Source organism: Hydra vulgaris, chromosome 03 (genome assembly GCF_038396675.1).
Source record: "Hydra vulgaris chromosome 03, alternate assembly HydraT2T_AEP".
NCBI lineage: Eukaryota > Metazoa > Cnidaria > Hydrozoa > Anthoathecata > Hydridae > Hydra > Hydra vulgaris.
The window spans coordinates 28,042,278-28,058,072 of NC_088922.1; the positions used below are offsets into that span (position 1 = coordinate 28,042,278).

Genomic DNA, 15,795 nt, shown 5'->3' on the forward strand with positions numbered 1-15,795 from the left:
ATGAAAGAAAGATGGACTAGTATTACTTTTGTACTACACAGAGAAATCGATATTAAATGAAACTTTGAAAAAAAGGGCAAATAACAAAAAATGGACTAGTACTGTTCTTCTTCTCAACAATTCAATTAATGTTATAGTATTTAAGTAATATAGTTACATTTTCTTTTCAGCGGCTCTATGTGTGATTACAATGTATAGTGTTAGAAGCAGAAACCGTAGGTTTAAATCTTATACCTGGAAAAAAGTTGTGTCCAACCTGTCTTAGTAAAGTAAAGTAGCCACTTCCATTATTAAATCAGAAGAAAGTTTTGAAGAACAGTCAAGTTTGTATGATACTGAAATGTGAAGATGCCCAGCAACTATGAATGCATTGATTAAAAACTTTATAATTTAATTGGAGAGTTTGAAAATAACGATGAAGTAGAATTTGATTATCAGATATTTTTTATAGCTATAAGTGTCAATGCCCTTTTTTATTGTCATTATTAAGTACATTTTATGAATCCTAAAATAAACTACATTTCCTTGCTTCCAGAGATACAAAACTAAAGTTTTCAGATTTAGACAGTTTTATACTCTTTTGGTACCAAGTTTCAGCATCGCAGCATTACTAAAAGTACCATATAAGGGTAATAATAAACAGAAACATTTTTGGCATTTTACCCCCCTCAATTTTCAGTCAAAATCAAACAAACTTCAAGTTGCTGTAAGTCCTATACAAATAAGAATTTTATAAAAAAAAATGTACAGTCTTTCCTCAGTTATGTCTCTAAACATTTCAGAAAATTTGGTCATTTAGGGTGCAGATTTGTGTTTTTTTGTGTCTTTTGAAAAATTTTAACTCCTATTAGTTTATATATTTTTCTGAACGACTGTTTTAACATTTTTGTTTTAACATTAGCAAATTTGAACATTTGTAAACTAATAATCTTATTGTTCTTCCCTCAGACACTGGTTGTGTGTAAAAATTAATTTGTGACATTCACTGCTTGTGTAATTTTTTTTTCCTGAAAAAAAGTAATTGTTTCAATCCTTTTGATCAAGTTTTTGTTCAAGTTTCATTTTAATTAAGAAATATTATTTTTTTAATTAAAAAAAATGTTAAGACTTTTTTTAACCTTTTGTGTAAAAAATAAGTTAAACTACACAAAGAAGTATTAAAATAATACCAATGAAAAAACAGATATAAATTTGAGTAAACCAATATAAATTTGTTTGTTATTTGTGATTTGTGAATTAAATAATAACTATGTAATAGCATTGCTTACTTTCATTCCTCCTCACTGATTTTTTTATAGACAGCCCTCCTCACTAATACTTTTATTGTCAGTAAGCTTTGAACATTATTTTGATTTAAAGTCAGCATTCAAAACAACATGTCATGGCTGTTATTTGTTAATATTCAAAAAGTCCTCATATAAATAGTAGAAATAAACAACTAAAAAGCATTTTTGTAAATGAAATTATTTCTTTTTGTGACTTATAAAGTAGTAAAATTTGGTTAAAATTCTGTTTTTAAAGATGTATAGGATTAAAAAGCTATTGATTTTAAAGAAGTATTATGATTTTAAAAAAAGATTAAAAAAAAAATTACTGTTTAGATTATAGTTTTCATTAAAAATTAAAGTGAGGAAAATATATTTCTAACCTATGGTTTTCAGATTACTTTTTTTTTAAATAAGTGCAGCAATAGAAAACTAATATTTTTTAGCAATTGTATATTTCATGTTCCAGCTATTTTTTAAATTTAAGTAGCAATTTATGTATGTATTATGTATGTATGCATGCATGTGTGTGTGTGTGTGTGTGTGTGTGTGTGTGTGTGTGTGTGTGTGTGTGTGTGTGTGTACTTACATTACACAGGGTTACAAAAATTCATTACAAAAAATCAAAAATGCTCAAAATTGGACTCTCAACCCTATATTGCATTTTTTTTACTAAAAAACAAACTGTGCAAAATATTAATATATTTTCATACCTAGGGTTTGCTCAATGAACTTGATATTATCAGATTTAAAGGTCAACAGAAAATAAAATATAATAAAGTTATAATTAGATTATTCAAATTTAATGCTGTTTTATGATTTTTATCAATGTTGTTCAGATTGTTCACTTGTTGATTGCTAACTTGTTTTCGTTAATGCATTCACAATTGTTGACTTTTTCACATCTGGATATTGCAATTGAACAATATACTTTACAATCTGTGGAAGAACGCATTCCATCCTTTGTCAGCTATGTCATTCACAACTTTCATAGAGAACAATTTTATGTGCTTCCTGGTATTGGATTACTGTACTCCATATGTCTGTGCAATGATCCTTCATAAATGTCTAATTAATTCTAATCACTTCAAATACATTTTTTGATCTGTTTGTTACAAAGTCATCTAAGTTCATGCATACAATTTTATCATTGTTGAATAAAGAGAGATTCACATGCCCTTCAGTTAAATACCATTAATGTCCTGCAATGGCTTTTATGGCAGATTCAGCCACTATTTGACCACCAGGTTAAGGCAGAATAACTTTTCAGGAGTACAAAAAGTTATTTCATCTTGATGTTGTTCTGTTGTGTAACTCCTGTGTTCACTGGTGCCTCTATCCAGTTTTGGGACTGACAACAGTTTTTCAACATCATGTTCTATCATTAGTAAAGGTCTGAGAGGATTCTGATTTTGTCAAAACTAGTTCTGTAGCTGTCAAACTGTGTTTCTTTTCTTCTTTTTAGCTCTTTGTTTTTCTTTCCTCTTTTGCTTTTTATTTTGTCTAAAATATGTTACTTTTGTATGATTTATCACACTGAATGGCTTGTTCACACTGAATGGCTTGGCTCTAGTGTCAGTGACTCTGCAGGCATTAGGCCCACAACTTTTGCTTTTTTCAATCTCTAATTCAAATAGTCAACTTTCCTACCTGCTTTCCAGACAATTTAAATCATTTATGAAAAAAATGTTTCTTACATAACTTCTTGGATTCAGGCTGGCATGGAATCTTTTATTCCCTCTCAACAATTCCAAGTCAAGCCTCATTCTTCTCCAAGGTTTTCCTCGCACTACACTGCTGCAGTTTCCAATCGAAACTATTACTTCCATATCTATCAGCATAACAATTCTCCAGAAAATATACTTCTGTTTACTATTAGTAGAAACCATTGTAAAAAAGTTTTGTCTAACGTCAAAGCTATTCTCAGGTCACAAAATTTCTTATTTCATCTCAAAAATTAGGCTCTTGTGATTTCTGGAAAATCTTTACCAGTATCAATAATAAGGGCAAATCTGTTATTCCACCTGTCTTGTATGGTTCAGATTTTTTCACCTCACCAAAAGACAAAGCTGAATTATTTGCTTAATACTTTTTATCAATATTATCTCTCGATTCCACTAGTTGCGTTCTACCTGATATAGCCAATAAATAGGTTGATTGACATTCATATTACTCTAGCTTCTGTATCAAAAGTGATTTCCTGCTTAGACTTTTCTACAGCTTGTGTTCTGGACAATATACCTGTTATAGTCTTGCAGAAGTGTTCTCTGGAGCTGTCGTCTATTCCTTCAAAATTATTTAACAAGTGCTTATCGAAGTCTTGTTTTCCAGTCTGCTGGAAAGCGGCATCTGTTTCCCCTATCTTCAAAAATTCTGGAGAACGATCTGATTTGTCTCAATACCGTTCCATTAGTCTTCTTCTTATCATAAGCAAGGTTTTTGAATCTTTAATTAACAAACACTTAATCTCTCATTATGAACCTAATAACTTACTTTCTGATCATCAATATGGATTTTGATCTTCTTGTTCTACAGCTGATTTGCTAGTAGTAATAACCAATAGTTTTTATTGTGCATTAGATAGAGGTGGAGAGGTTAAGGTAACGGGTGATGCGGAAGTTATCGGACAAAATAAAAACGTCAATAACTTATTTATAAATAAAAAAAACAAACTACTATTATATTTTTTTTAAATAAAGCATTTATCTTTTAATATAAATATATTATTTTTTATATGAAAAAACACCACCATCTGCAATTGATCTCAATTTTGCTCTGACGCCTTTCATATGCGACTGTAAAAAGTTTAAATCAATTTCTTGTAGTTTTAGTTTAATGCGATCAATCAAAACTTGCTCTGTTGAAGCTTGCCAATCTCCCTCGTAAACCTTCTGTGCCAAATATCCCCAAAAATTTTCAATTGGTCGTGCTTGAGGCACATTTGGGGATTGGATTCTTTATCAACATAATAGACATATTGGTCTATCCAATTTAGAGAATCTTTAGAATAATGAGAACTTGCTAAATCTGGCCAAAATAAATAGTTAAAGTCTCCATGATACTTGTGAATAAATGGAAGAAGTTGTTTTTCTAAACATTCATTAATAAAGATTGATTAATTGATCGCTACAGCCTTGGAAGTGCGAAACAATGGCTCGGACATACCACTGTCAGATATGGCTATCCACATTATTAATTTTTTTGGAAATTTCTCTTTTCCTATAAAACGAACACTTTCTAAGCATGTCTTTTTGTTGTTTGTGTAGTATTTAGAATTTCCAGGCATGTTGTCCCCTGCAAAACAAAAGTATTTTTCGTCATCGATGACTAGAAGCGATTTTGTGTTATAGAGTTGGTTAACTAGTTTCCTGCTTCTTTTCTTTGCCTTTATTTGTTGTTCTATAGTGTATTTTGGATTCTTTTCACGTTTTCTATATTTAATATTCATTTTTTTAACTGACGAGCAATTGTCGATTGATTTACATCGAATTTAATACCTATTTTTCTCTGACTGACCCCTTTTCGATTGTTGACAAGTCTCATTAATTCGGCTTTCTTTTCTCTAGTCCTGGATGTTGGACGACCAGGGTGCTTTCTATCAGAAAACGATTGAACAGTTTCAAGTCTTTTTAGGTTATCATATATTGTACTTCGAGCAAATCCTTCCTTTTCAAAATGATTTACGATTTTTTTTATTTTTTATATTAGGTTTATTTACAAAAAACATTATTAGTCGCTTTCAAAAAGATTTTCGTTCAGCTGCATTTAACCTCATTTTAAATAATTGTGTTTCAAATAATAAAGTTTATATTTTAAAGAACGTTTATGTCTACGCATAAAACCACAAAAACTAATTATTATGTTCAAATAATGAAATTAGGATTTGTCCGATAACTTCCGCATCACCCGTTATTGCTCTTGACATTTCTAAAGCTTTTGATAAAGTTTGGCATGCTGGTCTTCTCCATGAGCTTTCTTCTTACCTTGTATCAGGTAGCATCTATAAGGTTATTGAATCCTTTTTTTCCAATCGTAGTATAAAAGTTGTCCTCAATGGACAGCACTACTCTTCATATCCTCTAACTTCAGGGGTTCCTCAATGTTCCTTGGCCCAATACTCTTTTTAATTTACATTAACGATCTTCCGAATATTCTCACATCTAAGGTGGCATTGTTCGCTAATGATACTACCATTTATTATTGTCTTAATAAAAAGCCAATACTCTCTGATTTCTTGGAGGGCTATTTGAGCTTGAAAAGGATCTCACTTCTGCTACTGTATGAGGCTCACAGTGTCTGGTGAACTTTAATTCAGATAAAACCCAATCTTTTTCAGCTAACCATTATTGCAATAATTTAGATCTTCCTATATTTAGGGACGGTAAAGTACTTGATGACTCATCTACCCTTCATCTTCTAGGATTGGCTCTTTCTTCTGATCTTTCTTGGAAACCATATATCAAATCCATTGCAAAATTAGCATCTGCTAAGGTTGCTTCTCTTTATCAAGCTCGGCACTTTCTTGCTCCGAATTCTTTTCTTTATCTCTATAAATCTCAAATCCGTCTTTACATGGAATACTGTTACTATATCTGGGGTGCGTATCTTCAAATGATGCCCCTTCTCTTTTAGACAAGGTCTAAAAATGCATTGCAAACATAGTTGGAACTGCAGCCAACCTCCAACCATCATCACATAATCAAAAATGTTGCTTCTCTTTCTCTTTTCTACAAATACTATAATGGGCACTACTCTAAAGAGCTAGCATCTCTTGTGCCATCTACTAAAATTCATTCTTGTTTTACTTGTCATCCTTTTACTGTGACTGTTTCTAAGTGCTGCAAAAACTCTTATTTGTCTAGTTTTTTACCTGGAATGTCAGTTCTTTGGAATTCGCTTCCTTCATCTTGTTTTCTGGTTCATATAATTTGCAATCTTTCATGTTGTCTGTTAATCGTTATCTTGTTTTATATACTTCATCCTTTATTTTCCAGTAACTTCCAACTCTTATAATGGTTGCTTGCAGCCTTGTTGGAAGCAAAGATGTTGAAAAAAAAATTGCTGTTCTTATATACTTCACAATCAGCTAAACTCGTATAGCCTTTTCTTCCTTTTTTTTTTTTAATATAAAAAAAAGGTTTGTCTTCTTCAAGATTAATTTTAAGGCATCTTCATGAGCAATACCAAATAGTTCTTTGGTCTCTTGAGAAAAAGTTTTTTCATTGCTTTGCAAAGTTTCTGTTTTGCGGCCTTTATTCTTTTTCAGCTTTCCATATTTCTAAATAAGTTTTTCAACATGTGATATAACATGATAACGTTGTTTTGTTGGATATCTAGATCTTTTCCCTAAGTCTAGAACCTAATCTGTCACTTGCAATCAACAAGGCACTTTCTCTTACGTTACTATTGTTAAAGAAATAATAAGTTTGTAAAACTTGTCTTTTAGATGACAACTTGTGCCCTATGATCACAGCAATAACTTGACCAATACTCTATACTTCATTTTGACTTCTAGTCTCCATTTGTTTTACATCAACTTTGAAAATATTTGTCTAATAATTTGTTTTAAAAATGTGTTTTCATTCAAGACAATGATTTCATTTGTAATTTCAGGATGCTGCAATAATTTTAGCAGTAGTGCAATACTGATGCAATAACTTAACTGGATGATGAAATATTACACTGGTTGTTCTGAATACCAGCAGACTTATTTTATTTTTGACTTATTAATTTTCTGAAAAAAACAGCAGTGTTTTTTTATGCATAATGATTTATAAGAACAAATAAGAAAATATTGATAACATTCTCAACTTAATAAAATAGAAGACAAATGATAAAATATGAAAAAATGGGTTGGAGCAACCTTGCAAGCTTCAAAACTGGACCGAGCAACCCCTAAATATCAACAGAATGTATTCAAAAATTTTCAAATGTTATTTTTCCATTAAATGGATCCAAATAAAAGGTTGAAAGCATAAGAATAAAAAATTTCAACTTTTCAAATTTTTAATGCATTTATTTGTCACCCTACATTCATACATACATACATACATACATACATACATACATACATACATACATACATACACTTTTTTTTGCGTACTGTGTATTGAGTATAATACACAGTATCACAATGAAAATGACTAGGAACCAAAAGGTTCACCTGAAAATAAAAATGATTTTGAAATCAAGCTTACTGAGGTTGATGCTACTGGAATTGATGATGCTGACAACTATGATTTTGAGGATCATAGTATCATCAGTTAGAGTTTGAACGCGTCAGCAGAAATGTACCTTGATTTGTATGTGCAAACCAGAAGTTTTATATTTCAATACATAATACTCTGAGGTCTTGCAAACTATTGCATACTATTTTTTTATTGCTTTGTTCATTTGTTAAACAGGTTCATCAGACAATTAAAATTGTCCGAATATTTCAATGAAACAAACAAAAAAAAGAATAGGGAAACTAAAACTAACTTGTCATCAATCTTCTTAACATTGGTTTGTTTTTACAAAGCATATCAAAAAAATGTTCAGTTACTCAAACAAAGATTAGATTCTATTTATCAATGATGATAAATAGACTTTCACTTTTAAATCATAGAAATCATGTACATATCAGTGATTTAGTGCTAAGCTTTCTATCATGCATTATAAGGAAATGGCTAAAAAAGACAAAAAAAAAATTATTTTGCGAATTGTTGATAACAAGTTAAAAAAATAATTTAATCATGAGCTTAACTTCACTACTTATACAGCTCCTTCAGTTTTAAATGTTTCTTATCTCTGCTATCAAAAACTGATAGCTATAACCACAGCCAGTTTATGCTTAACCTTGTAAAGCTAGTAAACTTATCAATGGAATTGAGAAAACAAAAAAAATGTATTTACAGCAACGCTAAAAATAGTTAACTAATATACATACATACATAAATGTAAGTATGTATGTATGTATGTATTTGAGAACTGGTTAAGTTTAGTTTTAAATAAGTTTGTAGATAAAATTGTTTTTATGTGTAATTATAGTATATATTTTGTGTAATTATACTATATATTTTTTAATATATAAAACATGAGATAAAATTATTAAATATAGTTTAAAGGAAAAAAACACATGTAATATAAGTTGTATCAGGTGTGGGAAGTTGGAAAAAAGAATCATAAAATGTCTGGTCTCAGGTGTTCAAGAGCTATAAAATTGTTGATAGACTTTTAAATCACTTGAAACATGTAGAAATAAGAGTTGTTTATGTATAAATGAGGGAAAAGTTTGTGCCAACAAAGTAGATTCATTCAAAATAATTAATTTGACATTAAAATTGTTTACCTGTTTTGTAGTTTTTATGGATTTTTACATTTTTTGTTTTTCCAAATAGATACTGCAAAGTTTACTTGCTACCTGATAAAACGAAAAAAGGAAAAAAGAAAACTAAGACAAAAAAGAAAACATTGGATCCAGATTGGGAAGAAGTATTGACGGTAATTCTAATTAAATTTTAAATGATATTGATTTTTTTTATAATTTAATGTTTAATTAAAGTTGTTTAATTAACTGTAACTTTTTTTGAAATACCCTCTCAAGTTTTTCTCCAAAAACAACTCTCGTTTTTCTTTAAGAACATTTATAACTGTAACTTCTATGTAACTGTAACCATGACTATATGTTTAATCTTATTTCAGTTACCTGTTTAGTTTTTTATTTTAGTTTCCTATTTCCCAACGAGATCTTCGAGGGCGAACATTATGGGTGTCAGTTTGGCATCAAGAAAGGCTTGGAAGAAATATTTTTCTTGGTGAAGTTATGCTTAATATGGATTCTTTAGTAGATAAGCAAGAACTTAATACCACAATACCTAAATTATATGCATTGTGTGAAAAAGTAACCTTTAAATTTTTTTTAAACTTTAATTTTTAGTATAATCTATTTATTTGTTACTCTCTAATAATATTTATTTATTATTGTTTATTTATAAACTCTCTTTTTATATAAATACTAGCATTGTGACTAAAACTCAAATTTGTATCCAAATTAAAACTAAAAAAAATTATAACTTAAATTAATTAACTAACTTTTTAATTTGTTAATATTAGTTGTCTAATCTTTATTCTATCTAGTCTTTTCTATCTAAAATTTATTTTCAAAATTTTTAGCTTTTTTTAATTATCAGAATACTAAACAGAACTAAAGATCAGAAGATTAAATATCTATCTTTTTAAATTCTTACTAAACAGTTCTTTATTTACTATCTGTTTTTTGAATCACATTTTCCATATCTACTAACTAGGCAGCTCCATTAGTCACCTGTATGCAATCAAAGTGTTCTAGAAATAAAATTATATTAAAAAAAATATGTTCTTTGTAACTGGTGAAATGCAACTTCTTTCAATGTACTCAGTTTGGGGTTCTAACTATTTTATCCAAGAATAAAGAATGTGGCCTATGGTGACTAATGTGTGCATTCAATCAATTGAAATATGTGTCTTACATGGTACTGTAGGTTTTACATCAGTTTCACCTATGTGCTAGCTCATAAACGCAAGAAGTGAGTGTGTTCAGCTTTCTATTCACCCCTTAAAAGTAGATGAAAACATAACAAGACCATAACAGACAACTAGAGGGAATAAGCCAATACTCTACCTACACCGCATTTGTTTTTTGTTTTCTAATTGATTAGTTTCTATTATAAAAGTTTGGTCAATTAAATAACACTAAGTTAACTATCTAAAGTTAACACAAAGTGAACTATCTAAAGTTAACACAAAGTTAACTATCTGAAGTTAACACAAAGTTAACTATCTAAAGTTAACACTAAGTTAACTATCTAAAGTTAACACTAAGTTAACTATCTAAAGTTAACACTATGTTAACTAGTTTAATACTAAACAACTAAAACAAAGTTAAATATCTGATTAAGAGGTCGAGGGAAAAAAATTTTGAGCTTTAGTGATTGCAAGATTAGAGATACTAGATCCTAACCATTAAATGTTAGGTATTTAAGTCATCAATAACAACGTATTGGTTGATCAATAAAGCGTATGGGTAATTTAATTGGAAAAAAAAATTAAAAAGAGTGCAGTTTTGGAAGGCGAATGATAAAGAAAAGGTAAGCTAGATAAGGTACTAAAACAAAAACAAAAAAATAGTCAGAGAATTCAAACCTGATTTTATAACAAATAAATGAGTTTATGTATAAGTAAATGTCAAGGCGAAGTATGTGACTGTTGGATAACAAATAAATGAATCAATGTGTAATTAAATGTCAAGGCTAAGCATGTGACTGTTGGAGTCTTTATGAATCAAAGAACAATAGTCATTAACACTGAGATCTCAGTGTTGATCAGAAAGTTGATCTCAGTGTTGATGACATTTAAAGCTTGTAAAGCTTTTGATGGAATCAGCCTCTCTGAGAGCTGTCATTGAGTTCTAAAAAGCTCACTATCAGTCGGCCTCAAAACCATTAAGTTGAATTTTAGAACAGTACTTTTATCAGGAAAAAATAGAAAGAGTTGCATAGCCACTACTAAGTTCCACAAGCAAAATCCATGAGTAGAGTCAAGAATGTGATCATCTCCCATTATTGTTATTGCGCAATTGTTGCCATGCGAATGCTTATATTATATTGTCTTAATATTTTATTTTTGATGTCTCTCAATGTCAGTTGACTGTCGTTGAGTTGTAATTGTGTATTGATATATAACACAAATTAAAATTGTAAGTGAAGAACTTTTATAATAATCTTACATTTTATAGTAAGTTCATTACATTAAGCATTTACAATTAAAAATTTTAATTTTTTATTACCAGCTCTTAAAAACATATTACGAAAAATCGATTACATTTTAAGAATTCTTAATGAGATAAAAAAAATCAAATGTGAAGAACTACAATTATGAAGAAAAGCAAACAATGAGAGTAATAAATATATATATATATATACATATATATATATATATACATATATATATATATATATATATATATATATATATATATATATATATATATATATATATATATATATATATATATATATTATAATTTATCTATTGCATAATATTTTATTTTGTAAGACTTCACAAAATTTTGGTTTAAACACAATATTTAAAAATTTTAAAATACTGTTTAAATTAAGTCAGCTTTAAATTTATTTTTTATTTTGTTTTATTTAAGGGAGAAGCACCTACGGCAAATCTTACAGTAGGTGAACTTAAAATAGCGTTAATGTTTGAAGACCAAGGCTTGTTAAATGAAAAAGAAAAAAAACGGCACGATGAACAGGAAGAACTTTTTGGATCAAAAAAGAAAAAGAAAGGAAAAAAGAAATCTTCAGGGAAAATAAATGTTCATATAAAAGAAGCTTGTCATTTACCGGCAGCCGATAGCGATGGATTTTCAGATCCTTTTTGTAAATGGTCAGTATTTGGTATTAGATATAACTCAATAAAAAGGAATAAAATTAACAATGCAATAAATTTCAATAAATTCTTTTTTTTTCAAACAGCTATCTACTTCCTTTAAAAAGCAGCAAAACTAAAAAAAAGACTCCCATCATACGACGCACAGTAAATCCAGTTTGGGATTTTCAATTAAGCTATGAACTTGATTATGAAGATTTATCTGATTTTGGGATTGAATTTACAGTGCGTTATTATAATCAATATATTATTTTATTACATTTCAATTTTTTAGTTAATAATTCTTCGTTTTATTTATCATTTTAATATTTCAGATTTGGGACTGGGACAGAGCGAAAAACGACTTTTTAGGTTGCACTCGAATTAACTTAGGTGGAAAGATGGGAAATTGGGATGACGCTGAAGGTGTTGAGATTTTAGCTTGGCAACACTTAATTGACCAACCTAACAAATGGAAAGATTTCGTCATTCCTTTGCGCTCATCAAAGGATGTGAGAAAGCTGGATCTTTTTAAATGAAAGTTTTGAGTTGAAAAAATGTGATTGAGTTTGATTTATTTTTTAAATATAATATATAATTCAAACTTTTCTGAAATATTTATAACTACTTTCGTGTTGAAGTATTAATCAATTATTTAAATTTTTACAAAACTTTTAATATGTTAATTAAATATAAATAAAAGGTTGTTGCTTTTTTGTTGCTTTTTGTTTGTAGTCAAAAAATTTCATATTATTTACATTGCTAAAACTGATACTGAGTCGCAAAAGGGGTTTATTTTTAATGAAAATTGTTGTATATATTTTTTCTATTTTATTTATAAGTAAACGTAGATTTTTGTATAAAGAAAACTAAAAGATGGTCAGAAATTCGTGTGTGTGTGTTTTTTTTTTTATGTAATTATATTAAAATGTAGTTATTACCAATGCGGAGCTGTAATTGTGAAAACATTATCAATTAGCCAATTTCTTGAACTGGCTTTAGCTCACCTAGGATGTATAAAGCAATAACAGCCATGACATCAGTAATTAATGAGGCCAGAAAAAGAAAAGAAACTCAGATCAAGTGACGGTTTCTTATATGATGTTTGTGAGCAGTTCATAGTGACAGGATACTTTGAACTTGGTATATCTTCTACTTTCACTATCGTCATGTTTCTTTATTTATTTTTAAAAGTAAAATTCATTAAAATCTACTTGCTCCTTGTGAGACTAAATTAAAAATTACCCAAAGAAGAATACAACTGGATGAACAAAAGTTAAAAATTAAAAAGTAACTGCTAAACAATATTACAAATGGAAGCCAAATCAAATTCAGAGTAAAAAATTTTATTTTCTGTAGCTTATCAGCTACAGATACCGAAAGCAGTGGATTTTAACAACACTAACGCTGACCTCAATAATTAAAATATTGACAGCAATAAAAACTAAAATAAGTTTTAAAAAAAAAACCCGAACCTGATTTACCAACCTGAACTTCTTTCAAGTGTGAACTTTTGGTAAATTTATTATGAAACACAATTTGTTACTTACGTTGACAAAAAAGTATGTAATGCTTTAAATGAGACGCGTTTTAAACTAAAATATTATATCTATAGTGCGACTTCCAAAATGATGAATGGTCAATTAAAAGACATGACTGATAAAAAAAAAGCTAAGGTTTTGCTTTGTCTACCTCGCATCCATTTGTAGCAACCATTTACAAATACATAAATCTTATTTATTAAGAGATAAATAATATAAAGACCGTTGAAAAAATATTTTATTTAGAAATAAATTTAGAAAAATATTCATTCATAATCATGCATAGATTTTATCAAACTTATAATTGTTGCTATTTCTTTCAGCGCAGACAAATGGTCTTGCGCCATCGTTGTCCTTAGTAGTTGTTTTTTTTAAGTTATCAAGGTGCTCCAACAAGACCAATCGGTCTTATCACAGAGCACCACGGAGAAGCACTTAACCAGAAAGTTTACACCTCTTTCCTTACAAAGGACTAGAGCTGATTTTGAACTATGAACCTCGTGGTTTTAAACCAGAACTTTAACCACTGTGCCACTGCTATATGTATTTTAACTCTTTTTATTGTTATGAAAGATCTTTTTGCAGTTAACACGCTATTGGGTAATGTCAAATATAGCATAAGTACTGCCGTTTTATCAGTAAATGAGCAACTTGTATCACAATATGTTATTGTGGACACGGTTAAAATGTGGAAATGGCAAGTTTTCAACGTGAAAAATGTGGGAATAAAGTTTGTTTGGAAAATTAACCCGAACTTGCTACCCCAACCAAAATACTAATTCAGTTAGCGATAAAATTGAATATTATTTTATTTATAAATTGACGCAGTTAATATTTAAATAAAATATTTAAATAAATAAAAAGTTGATCACTTTTTAAAGTATTTGTCAAGATTATTATTAAAGCTAAAAAATTAATTTGAAAAAGAGTTAAGCCCAACTTTACGTTATCAGAAATAGATCCATTGTAAAGTTGACTTATGAAAGTTATAGTTCTTAATGGAGAAATACCAAACAATCCTTTATAAGTTTATGACGAGAATTAGTGGGAATAAACTACTCTGTTAATATAACTCTAGTTAATAACGAGAATAAGCTACTATACTGTCTAAAAGGTGAAGGTTTTTGACAAGATCTTTCAATGCAACCAATTATGCATTATGTTGATTTAATGTCATTTTATTAACTTGTTTACGTGAAGGTCAAATAGCACACTTCCCAGTGAAAAATATAGAAATATGAACATGAATAACCAAAACATCAACTTGATTTGTCGTTCAACAGCTGCAACTTTTAAGACTGCCTTGTTACAGTCAATCTCAAAGTCAATCAACTGTTAAGACTGCAATCAACCGCAAAGTCAACCTTTTGTTCTTTATTTATAGATTTTAAACTAATATTTTCGTTTTTAGAAATATTTTCAATATCAAAATTTTCAAAAAAAATTCTTTTTTAAGAATAAGTTTGTTTTTGTACATTGTAATCTTTCTTTTTTTAGATTTTTGAAATACTAAAATAGAAATACTAAAATCTTTGTTTTTTTTAAGATTTAATGTTTTAATGTTTTCTTTGTAACGTAGTCCAAGAACATTGCATCATTTTTAATGCAGGATGCGTCTGTTAGTATAACATATTCATTTAGAACTTTCAGTTTTATAATTTAAACATGGCTACAAAATTACTTTTGATATTTTTCAACAATGTATTAAATGTATTACTGAAATAAACTGATCATTAAATTTTAACTTGCCTAAAAAAATGTTATAAAAACGAAAATGATAAATTAAGGTTTGTTACAAAACACGAAGAAACTTACTGCAAAACTTGCACGTTCTACAATTTAAACAGATTATTGGAGTCAAACAATTTTTACCAAAACTGTCAATTACGGTAAGAAAAACTGCGATGATTTTGGCGTGAAACCCCGCTTTGCGGTATCTTATTCAAATGTTTGTCCTCTTTCTTTTCGTGTATAAACCAGAGTTTATGTTTGGAAATGTATTAAAAATAAATTAAAAATATTGTTTATCTTAGCAACACCATAATAACCATAAACACAGCTATTGTTTATTATATGAAAAAATTAAAAAAATAATTAAATTAAATTAAAAACATTGTTTATCGTAACAACATTATTTTTCATTTCTTAATTATCTACTTAAAAAATATAAAAGATTTTTTTTCTTTTATTTTATACTTAATTTTGCATTTTCTGCAAATTGAGTTTTTCATACCTATCAACATGATTTCTTTGATTGAATATAGCTTTTGAGCTGATATTTCTAGGACATATACCTAACAACAGTAAAGTTCATTTGACAGGTAAGTTTTATTTCATTATTTTTAAAACTCATTATTTTTAGTTATAACTTGTTTAAATTGCTTGTAAATAGTATGAACTTTATTTAAAACAAAAACGGTCATATATAAATATCTTTATTTATAAATATATCAATATCTTTATTTATAAGTATATCAATATCTTTATTTATAAATATATAAATATCTTTATTTGTAAATATATAAATATCTTTATTTATAAATAGAATTAAAAATCTTTTTTAAGCTGGTAGTACAGTAATTCGAAAAAAA

General features: G+C 28.4%; 1 protein-coding gene across 29 annotated transcripts in view; it reads left to right on the plus strand.

Moving 5' to 3' along the window:
• LOC100208668 (uncharacterized) overlaps positions 1 to 12,558 on the plus strand; it is a 120,980-nt gene extending 108,422 nt beyond the window's left edge. For all 29 annotated transcript variants that reach the window (XM_065792836.1, XM_065792838.1, XM_065792839.1 and 26 more), the window contains 5 exons: positions 8,645 to 8,747; positions 8,974 to 9,147; positions 11,440 to 11,681; positions 11,771 to 11,909; positions 11,999 to 12,558. In XM_065792836.1, coding sequence (XP_065648908.1) covers positions 8,645 to 8,747; positions 8,974 to 9,147; positions 11,440 to 11,681; positions 11,771 to 11,909; positions 11,999 to 12,202 — 862 coding nt within the window. In that variant the 3' untranslated portion in view covers positions 12,203 to 12,558. The remainder of the gene's footprint in view (positions 1 to 8,644; positions 8,748 to 8,973; positions 9,148 to 11,439; positions 11,682 to 11,770; positions 11,910 to 11,998) is intronic.
• Positions 12,559 to 15,795: the final 3,237 nt, after the last annotated feature.